The 11,152-nt window shown below is 39.7% G+C and overlaps 1 protein-coding gene across 3 annotated transcripts in view; it reads right to left on the reverse strand.

Moving 5' to 3' along the window:
• The window catches only part of ntm (neurotrimin), a 132,832-nt gene extending 123,724 nt beyond the window's left edge, over positions 1-9,108 (reverse strand). For 2 of the 3 annotated variants that reach the window (XM_029519177.1, XM_029519176.1), the window contains exon 1: positions 8,515-9,108. In XM_029519177.1, coding sequence (XP_029375037.1) covers positions 8,515-8,684 — 170 coding nt within the window. In that variant the 5' untranslated portion in view covers positions 8,685-9,108. The remainder of the gene's footprint in view (positions 1-8,514) is intronic. The other variant, XM_029519178.1, reaches the window with a different exon arrangement.
• Positions 9,109-11,152: the final 2,044 nt, after the last annotated feature.

The raw sequence follows: 11,152 nt of genomic DNA on the forward strand, positions 1-11,152 counted from the left end.
AGTTGCTGTGGCAACTGCAAATAGAGAAAAAAGCAAAATGAAGAAATACACTTTCATGTGAAACAGCTTATTTCCATTTCAAAAATTTAACCAAAGCATCCATTGCACTGTAATTATTTGGAGAACAACACTATCAAAAGATGATCTAACTTTAAGGTTTTGAAATATTGAAAATGTTCAGATTTAAGGCAATAAAAAAAAAAAAAAATCAATCTGCTCTCTCTAACCTGACCAGCAGTCATTTCAAACTTCCTGGATAGCAAGAAAATTAATGTTCACACAAGGGCACTTGTCTAATCAGCTGCACTTCATTACAGTGGCTTTGTAATTTCCTGGACAGCATTCACAGTGGAATTAAATCACTTAAAAGGAAGACAAGTGTTAGAGGGGAAACTGAGAAAAAAGTGTCTTCTAGAAATTACTGATGATGAATCACTGTTGTTGCATATATCAGCCCATGTTCAACGTAATCCACCATTTTAAATGTAGGCTAAGTTGTTTTCCAGAAAATCCACACAAGTTGATGTCATGACACGCAACACAAAATACCTACTTCCTGGTCTTCCTGATTAATATCTGTTGAATAATTATGCCAAAAATTTCAGCTGCATTTTACGACAATCTTTTATCTTTGGATACCATGGAAATTAAATTAAAATTTCAAATTTTATAAATCAATTTTATTTATTTATTTAAACTTTTTTTTTTTTTTTTTGAGTTTGTCATCTCTTCTGTAGCCCAATACAACATACTATCTTTTAAATGATGGCCCCATTAAGAAGAATGTAGAACGTAAAGCATTAGGGTCCTACACTATGGTGTGGTAAGGTCAGTACGGTCATGAATTTCAAATTTGGTTTCCTACTTTTATTTGAATCCACAATGGAAATCTATTGAAATGCAAAAGGAGTTGATGGTGAATGAAGAGCAAATTATAACCTAAATCTGTAGCTCTATTATAATGAGTTTCAGCTTTTCATTTAGCTGTGCAGCCTATTGCTTTATTATTTTAGTCCAATTCACCTTTCAGTGTAATTTTCTGCAGCAACAGGTAGATATTTGGGTATTAGGGGCACTGTACGCCATCTGATCAGCTGACAGTTAAAGACCAGCTGGTAAACATAGCATTTATCACCTGAAGAGGCATTTATTTGCCTCAGGAGTTGGTAAGGACTAAGTACAGGGCTAAAAGAGAGGAAAGGTTGCACTTAGCAGGTGCGGACATATCATCATAGACTGTAAAACTGGACACAAGTTTACTGTACAGTGATACTTATGCTGAAGAGCCTTAAACCTGCATTCTATCTAATGGCCATCAAGGGGCGATGCCAATAGTTCTAAAAAGAATTCAGACCACATTGAAGTTCTATGTTCTCAATCTCTAGTTTCAAGTGTTCAATACATTATATAATAATAATAAAAAAGATGTCACCAGTTACAGGAAAATGGAAAAGCAGTCAATGGATTAGGACATAATTGCAATATTATTGACAAACTGGAAAACAGTCCAGACCAGAAATAAGAGCACATGTCAGATGCCCCCTATCACTCCCAATAAAATTGGCGGTTTCAAGACAGCAGCTCACAAACCAATGACTGACATCGGGGGAGGTTGCAAGTTACAAAAAACATTACTCCATGATACATTTGCTCTAAGTAGTGAATGCAATTAAGAAACTAACAGGTTTGCCATTACCATCTTCTGAAATCTAAACTGTGTGACTGGGAATGCCCTGTTTTCTTAAGAGATATGCAGCTTCTGACTGAATCCTTCGATTGATTAACCAGGGATTTGTTGAAGAGCCTGTGGAGATCAGTCAGCATTTGTCACAAGAGGTCGTAAATATGACCACAGGACAGGAAGGGCTCATCTGATGCCCTGTGAAAATAATATACAAAAAAATATACAAATATACAAACAACTACCAGGACCCTTTGATCTTTGATCTGTATTAAACTACACTCAAGCCACTGTCAGACTTCTCTTACCCACCTGGAAGAAAGAACTGTTCAGCTGACTACTTAAATAAAACTCTGATATAACTGTTGTTGCTTGCTTGTTACTGTTTTTTGGAATGTGTGTTGGGTTTTGTTAAAGGTTTGTTCTCATTAAATCATTCAAGCTTGGCCGCGTTGAGCACGTTCATTCTCTCACCTGGGAAATAAGAAAATTTCCTCCACAGGTATGTCTGTGTCTTCATAATTGGTACCTGCTCTTCCCAAAGAATGAGAATGAGCCTGAGGATTTTATTCACTGCTACGGAAATTGTTTTAATTTGTGTGACAACTGTTGTCTGTGACCATCTTGTAGGTAAAATTGTCAAAGAAATTTGGATCATAATAAAAGCAGAATAAATCAAGCTTACCTGTCACTCATCAGTTTCTATACCATCTGCGTGTCAAAATGGAGCTGGGCCACTGTGTTGATAACATAAACCATGCAAAGGAGTCCTATTTAAAATTTACCTGATATCTGAGGAATATTAGAAAGCTGTACAATACCATCCATTATGAAACAGTCAAAGGAGCAATACTGCGATTGCTGTTGAATGAAATGACATATTACACATCTATGTTTCCTTAACAGCACCCTAACCCTAACCCTAACCCTTTTTTTTTTTTTGTACTTAGTCCAAATGATACAATAAAATAAAAGGCAAAAAATCTTTCTCTTTGTACTTAATCAAATGGTAAAAATGCTTTAAGCTATATTGTAGCTTCATTAGAAAAAAGTATATAAAATATATTGAAATTATTATGACACTGAAAGCTCTTTTCTGGGACGATAACACAGAAGACAATAAGTGAAAATGTGGGACTGATGGATAGCAACCCAGCTAGACAATGCAAGGTGAAAGAAAATGGAATTACAGAGGGAATCGTTAGCATCCCTCTGTGAAATCGAATTATCAGCTTTCCAATCTTGGCCCATGGCGTATGAGGAATAAAAAGAATGTTCTCTTAACAAGAAAGCAGCTTTAACTCCTAACATGGGCTAGATGGAAAAATCTTCATGGCTGGCTGGCAAAGCTTTCCAGAGTGATGGTTCCATTCCCAGCAACAACACGCAGAACAAGCTGAAAAGCTGCAAGCCATATGTAAGAAAACAAATTAATACATGTGTAAATATAACCAATCCAAATGCAACTAAACAAAAAGGCAATTACCCCCGGATCCCTGTTTGGAATAGAGCCTAATCCCAGAAATCTGACGCACAAACTTGATTGGGCAGCTAGGAGAGAGGAAAATAAATGGTAACCTGATGTGCTTCAGGGAGGAGAATGCCATGCAGGTAGATAACAGTCTCAGGAGGTTGTCAGCCCACCATGACCACTGTGCTGGCATTCATTAATCACATTCTCAGGAGGCAGCTTGTCTCCTTTAAGCCTATTTGAGTGGGCAGGGCCTTGGGAAACAAATGTGCTTCTTATTTAGTCTACTTATTGTCTGTTGTATGAAAGAGACAATGCTGCTAATGTACACAGAGTACGATAGAAAGTATCTTTCATCTCTCTGCTGCTCCTGTTAGGACAGTAAACACTGATCTAATTCAGCTTGTAAAGAAAGAGAGATTTAACAATTCACTGCACATAAGGACAGAAAACAGAAAATCCCTCAAGCAGAGTAGCCAATCAACAGAAAGAAAAAATATGGCGAAGGAAAAATGTAGCTCTCTCAAAGCAGTTACAATACAGAGGGCAGTTGAAGCCCATCAATGGGCGTTTTCATATTTCCCTTTATTGTTGTTGCCTTGAAAGATTTTATTTTACATGGCTACAGCAAATGGAAGATTAGGTAATGACCTTATTCCATTTCCAGCAGATGTATGGAAAGTGCCTTGAATTATTATACAGTAATGTTAAGTTTTTTATTATCTATTTGTAGCTTAGTGGAGCTAAGTTTTTCTCACATTGTGAGATGGAATAGCTTCTCACATCACATTTATAGTAAACACTTCAGTGAATGGGCTATTTGTTTCCTCTGTCGCTGTAGATGGTTTCTTGCCAGGAACAGGTGGTGGTGACAAGACCTTCAGCCACTGTTTAGTTTACAAGACAAAAGGTCTTCTGAACAATGCTGCATCTTCAAGGCAAACTAGAAGCTAAAATGGGTTACTATAAGAAAAAAAATGAGCGCTGTGGTTAGTGTGCTACTGTAACTTCAGTAGAAGAAAGGATATAAAATAGATGAGAGTTTGTGTTTTGTCTTGGTGACTAAAAGGAATCAAGACTGACACTAAAAAGCTGTTGATCCTAATGTTTGCTATGTAGCTTGTAGTAAAACATATAAATGGCTCTTTTAAAAAGGATTACACAATAGAGTCACTAATTATTAGTAGGTTTATAATTACATTTTGCAGCGGTTAAATGTTTTGCTTTGTTTTGTTTTTTTTCCAGAACAAGCTCAGTTCTGACAATCAGACAGAAGTACTCATCAAGTTCCTGGTGCAATGAAAGCACATTGCAGTTTGGCAAAAAATCTCCAGACATGGTCTACCTCTAATTAGCCTGTCCTCTAATCAAGGAAAATAAACCAAGTCACAACTTTTCTTTAACTAAAAGCTTCTGTATTGCCAAAGCCTTGAATTATTTTGTTTTACAATTTTGAAAATGTTGAACATCCATTGTTGTACTAGTGTTGGTCGCAGACTGTATCTATGTAATTTATTGTGATGTTGTAATGCTTTACTTTTGCTGGTCTCTCTCCCCAGGAGATTTCAGCAACACCTCATCTGGGGAGTGTGAGCTCAGCTCACATTGAGATCAGAATCAGAATCAGAAATTGTTTTATTGCCTGGTATGTGTAAGCATACTAGAAATTTGACTCTGGTGTTTCAAACTTGGACAGGGGAAAGACAGAAATAATGGATAAAAAAAAAAAAAAAACATATATGCAATGCAATAATGCAGCAATGTGCAAATGTTACATGAGATAAATTCAGACTTTGTGTTATTTATGCCTAGTTTCCATAGATCAGACAGAAGCACTGGAAAAAAACAACAACACTAAAGTTAAGGAAAATGGCATCTCTAACTTAATTTATTTTAAAATGTGTTACCACCTTCAGTTTTGACAGTTGTCAAAAAGGGCAACGGGGAGCTTGTTAGCACTTAGCAAGACAAGGGTGGTGAGTCTGTAGTCTTAACATCATTTGTTGTGCCAGAGGAGCACAATACATCCATATTTCCCAGAACCTATAACGGCAATGCAAACTGGCTAAGCCAGTTCACGGAAGGTGACTTTCCTGCATCACATATGCTGCTGCAAACCTCACTTTGTTTCTCATGTCTTAGATGTGCTTTTGAATTTCCATGCTATATTTTCTTTTTCAGTTTTATAATCCCACTACCTTGCCTTAATCTTTAGTAAATACTGTGTTGCGTTTTAGAAAAAAGTTAAAAAGAGTGTGCAGTCAGTGTTGAAGTAAAGCTCATTAGGAGTTGTCCAGGGTGGGAGCTGGACCGGCTGGCAGGCAGCCTGACACCGAAAGGACAGTCCAATGTCCTACTTAAAACAAAAGAGAAAAAGAAGGGGAAAAACATCCTTGAACATAGCATATTTTTATTACACTTTGTAAATTTTTACCTATATAACCTAATGTATCCTGCAGTCCAAACTAAAAGAGATATAATTAAGTCTATTGTGGACAACAAAATTGGTTGCAGCTGAAGACACAGTTGGGGCATTACAGCCACTGCCCAGATCTTTCAAAATAAAGGAGCCTCAGGAAATCAATTTGGGACTGAAACAGCTATTTCTTCTCAGCCTGGAGGATTGATGTACTTCATGGCGAGTTCAGACTTGCCAGTGCCATTGACCTGTAGAGGGTTGAACTCTGGAGTAATAAGGGCACTGAAACCCAATTTTAAGAGAAATATAAACAATGTCAGGTTTTCAATAGTAGCCCTTCTGTGCAGGTTGGCTAAGGTATAGCAATATGTAAATGATCAGAAAACCTTTTTTACAGTGAAACAAACACAGGATTGTTACTGAGTGGTTGACATGGTTGTTAGTAGCTTGTGATAAAAGACATGGCAGGACTAGAGATGCAATAATTGCAATTTATTTTGGTTTTGTCTGATTCTGATTGACCAGTCCCTCTGAGACTGAGTTGTATTGTGGATGTTGCAGAACAAAATGCTTGAGTTTGCAGGAGGTTTTCTCAGAAATTGCAGTAAAATTGCAGGAACTGGCAAAAATTGCTACTTGAAGGGGGTGGGGGTGCAACCCCCTGCCACACACACACGCAAAAAGGAGGGACAGCAGAAGCAATGGGAACAAAACAAAGGACAAGTGGTTCTATGGAATTCAAAGGAAAGTGGGAGAAAATAAATGCGCAAGAAGGAACTAAAGAGATGAGAGACTGATATCACCACTCAGATTTGGACATACTCGAGTTAGAGCTGACTTTTCAGAATAAATACACAGTTCGGGAAAATGTGACCAAGTGGGCGAGACAAAACAGGACAGCATTGATATTTAAACTTTTTTGGAACTTTGCAGGAATTTTGAACAATTGCAAACTGCTAAAAATAGTTTGAATTTGCATTAATTATTGTGATATTAAGATTGCAATTTCCTGGAGGGACCTAACTGACAGCTACAATCAATTGAAAATTAAATTTTATTTTCATAATAAAACAATTACAGTTAACTAATAAGAACTAGGGGGTCTATCTAGGAGTCTAATGCAGGTTGTAATGTGCTTTGAATTAAAATTAGAAATTTAGGTACATAAAATTTTTATATAATTGGAATTGATAAATATGTATTATTATTATTTATTTTTCTTGTTTCATGCAAACAATTGTGCAAAAGCAGCTCAGTTATGCCACCTGCCATCCTTATTAGTTCAGCCCATCTTTGGCAGGGATTTTAAGACCACTTCAAAGGACATGGGAATTCACCAGTTCAGGTCTGTAAAGCCACAGGATTATCACTTATTTATTTTTGTCCCAGTAAGCCCTTCAAAGAGTATACACTTAAAACCAATGCAAGACATTCCACTGATACAAACATTTATGAACTGAAATGGTCTCCTGTCTACATGAATGATGTCATTATCATGGTTAGCACTGTGCTGTGCTTAACAGAGGCTCTTAACATGTTACATAAAAAATTAGTCTAGATCAGTACAATCCTGAGCCAGGTCTTTTTTACTCTGCTGCACTGTTGTTCTTAATCTTGGGCAGTCACCTAGTGAGCACTTTCATTCCCTTCACTGTGATAGCCTACAGTAAATTAAAGAAAAAACCAAGTTGAGGGAATCCTCACTTCACTGATAAACTGCGTTGACCAAAGGGATCCCTGAACCCCACATAACTGTTCTTGACCAGAGAAAACTACCAAAAGATGCCCGTGAACAGGTTCAAATAACACTTGTTGAGTCTAGTCAGAGAGGATGAGCCAAATGCAACTTTAAACAGGCTCTAATTAGTTTTTTGTAAGACAACCAAGGCTTACAGAAGCTGCTAAATTGTTAGTCTGAGATTCACAACACCCTCCTGCATACAAAAGAAAAAAAAAAAGATTTTATTGGAACTTTGGTTGAATTATTGTGTGACTATGTGACTGTTTCTTTGATGGCTGTGGTTGAGCATAGTGACCTTAGTCAATGCATCATTTGGGTAATTTTGCAGCTGAATGAACATTATTTTAGCTTGACCTCAAGTCCAGCAATTTAGCAAGACTCTAAACAAGAGAGAGCTTGGAAAAAATTTAATTCCCAGCGTTGAGGCTGCCCCAACCTGACTTCTTCATCACGTATCCTCATCTCATTCGCACAAAGCGCAATTGCCCCACAACAGCATCTTCACCTTTAACTGTCAACACTGCAACTATGCCCCCAGACATCCACACATCGCACCTTGCTGTACAAAATCCATTCCTTCAGCCATTGTTATTATTGCTCATGGTAAATTGGACATTCCCCACACCACTTGAAAGCAGCACAAATCCCTCTGTGCCCAGTAAGCCTCTGAGGGCGGAGGAGGGGAAAGGTCACCACAGACAATCTCCCGTCTTTAGGAATTGCTAGTCCATCCATTTGGACTACACCAGGATTTATAGTGTGTGTTTACTATCTTTCGTCTTCTTTCCCTTTTCTTTTTCCACCTGCAGCGGAAAAAGAGAAAAAGAGTCCACAGCAGACACTCGGAGGGCTCCAACACACCTTTAGTTCTGCACCATCACACAACAATTAAAAGCACTAAGTCTCTCGTTAACGGCTGCTGGAGATTAGTAGAGTATCGCTTCTGAATTGAGTGTTTTCCAGGCTAATCCTCTCAAATCCCCCCCCCCCCACCCCCCCACCCCATACACACACACACACACGTTTTTTTTTTTTCTTCCGTGGTGGGAACATGATAAAACAGACAGCACTTGAGTGATGTTGTTGTCTTAATACTTCAAGCCCGAACCTACAGCTCAACCGCAGGAGGAGGATTGAATGGGAGCAGCGGAAGAGAGGAAGAAGATGAGGGAAAAAAGACAGGAGAGAAATGGTAGACTCACCTGAGAAAGACTGTCTCTCCCTGTCGGACGGTGATGTTATCCATCACTTTGTTGTCGGACTGAGAGTCCCCTTGACTGCGGACTGGCAACCCTGCAGGAACAAGAAGCAAAATCCTCAGAGAGAGAAGTGTGCATTTGTAAAAAGCGACTAAGTATCCACGGCCGGACATCGTCTTCAGCCTTCGGGGGAGCACTAAACAAATCCCGCAGCCAAGAGAGTGGCGCGCTTCTCTCCCGGTAAACGCTCCTGTGGAGATTATTTACCCCCAGTACATTGGTCTTAATCCAAATCTTCTGACCAGGTATCCGCGGTGAGCAGTTGAGGACTCAGCGCTCGACCCTATCAGGCTGCACTGTGGTTAAACACCCGCTGCTTACTGTTCAGACAGAGGGAAGGGAGAAAAACACCATGTCTCGCTGTCGGTCCCGACGGGTGACTATCCTTCTCCCCTCACCCAAGTTTTTATTATGTTTTCTTTTCTTTTCCCACCAGTCACTCAGTAGTGTTCGTCCTCGAACCGACGTGAGCCCTAAGAAGCAGACGGAGCACAGAGAGACGCCGCGGGCATGTTGACTGGAAACGGAGCCGGGCCAAGTTAAGAGATTTGAATCGGTAGTCACGGAAGAGTTTCTCCGCCGGAGCTCCGTTAATAGCACCGAGCCCCCGGTGACGTGACAAGCAGACAGAGATCCGCGGTTACAGCAACTACACATTTAAAAAAAATATATCCCTCTTATGCGCACGCCAAGGCAGTTTAATTTCATGGCATTTACAAGCTCACATACTTAAACTGCAAACAACTACAGACACATGTACATGTGTTTTGGGGTTTGTTTGTTGTTTTTTCTTTATCTGTTAAAAGTATCCATTATTAATTTCCAAATTCATAATTTAAGTGTCAGAAAACAGTAAATTAAATAAAATAAATCTAATAAATTAAAAATTTAGATTTTGACATGTTTTGCTTAAAATATAAAATAGTCTCATTTTCCATCAGTCACTTTTTGAGAGAGACTATTAATTAATTTTTTTAATGGTTTACCTCTTAAGCTTTGATTTATATGAATAAATCACAAGAGTAAAAAAATAGGCTCCCAAAAGAACATCGAACACAGTGATACTTAAAAGAGTCCAGCCACATCAGCTTAAATTGGTCTGAGGCCAAAATTTTGCCTTCTACACGAGGGATGAATGATAAAGTATTTTCACAGCATGTCCCAAGATACTTAAAATGTTCATTTTGGCGAATTTCTGCTACTGAAATAATCAGTATCTTCAAATGAATTGGACAGAATAGAAAATGACTTTATTGTCATTCTATGACCAAGCATACAAAAAATTGCAAATAAAACAAAAGACTCCCAGTAGTGCAAACAGACAATATAAAAATAAAACTAATAATTTAGGGGTAGACATTCACCATAAACACACTGTAAACTGGAAGCTGAACTATCCCAGTAAATGCACAGATTGGGAAATTGTGAACACACTATAGACTGTAAAAGTTCAGTCCATGTAAGCAATTGCACTGAAAAAAAATTGCACCACTGCTATAATGCGGAGTTCAGGTTTCTGACAGCCCACGGATAGAAACAGTTTAGTCTATTGGTCCTGTGTTTCAGGGACCTGAACCGCCTGCCTGATGGCAGCAGGTTAAACAGATTTTGACCCTGGTGGGAAGTGTCTGCAAAGATCCTCTGTGCTCTGCTTAGGCAGTGGGAGCTGGCAATGTTCTCCAGGGAGTGCAGAGGGCATTCAATGATCTTTTCCACAGTCCTGGTAACCCTCTGTAGAGCCCTCCCGTCTGCAGCCAAGGAGGCAGCAAACCACCCTGTGACACAGTACATCGCACCGACTCTCTGGTGGCCCGGTCGAAAGACACCAGCATATTCCCCTTTGGGTGGTGACTCCGCAGCACCCTCAGAAAGTGTAGTCTCTGATGGGCCTTCTTGATCAGCGCTGATGTATTGGTCATCCAGCTAAGGTCCTCCAAGATATGTGACCCCAGGAACTTAAAGGGGCCACTCTCTTCATGCACACACCGTTGATGATTAGTGGGGTGTGGTCCTCTCTCTCCTTCCTGAAGTCGATGACCATCTCTTTAGTTTTGGACACACTGCCAGCCTCTGTTTTAACTCTCTAAAGGCTGTCTCGTCTCCCCCTCAGATCAGGCCCACTACCGTGGTGTTATTGGAAAATTTGATGATGGAATATGTGGATGTGGGCGCAGTCATGCATTTAGAGAGCGTACAGGAGGGGGCTCAGCACACAGACTTGCGGGGAGCCCATGCTGAGTGTCAGTTTGGAGGAGTTGAGCTGACCTAACTTGACAGTAGTCAAGTTAGGTCAGTAGACTGTAGTTGGTTGGTCAGGAAGCCCTTAATCCAGTAGTAGATGGGGGAGGGGGAGTTAGGGTTAGCCAGCTTCTCCACCAGGATGTCACAGATGGTGGTGTTAAATGCTGAGCTGTAATTGACAAACAGCATCCTGACATAGTAACCCATGAGTTCCTGATGAGCTGCTCAGGGCCACATGGAGAGCAGTGGCAATGCTATCTTCTGTGGAGCAGTTTGCCCTGTAGGCAAACTGATGTGGGTTGAAGTTTCTGGGGAGGCTAGCATTGAGGTGCTGGAAAAC

The sequence above is a fragment of the Echeneis naucrates genome, chromosome 14, assembly GCF_900963305.1.
Source record: "Echeneis naucrates chromosome 14, fEcheNa1.1, whole genome shotgun sequence".
Taxonomy (NCBI): Eukaryota; Metazoa; Chordata; class Actinopteri; order Carangiformes; family Echeneidae; genus Echeneis; species Echeneis naucrates.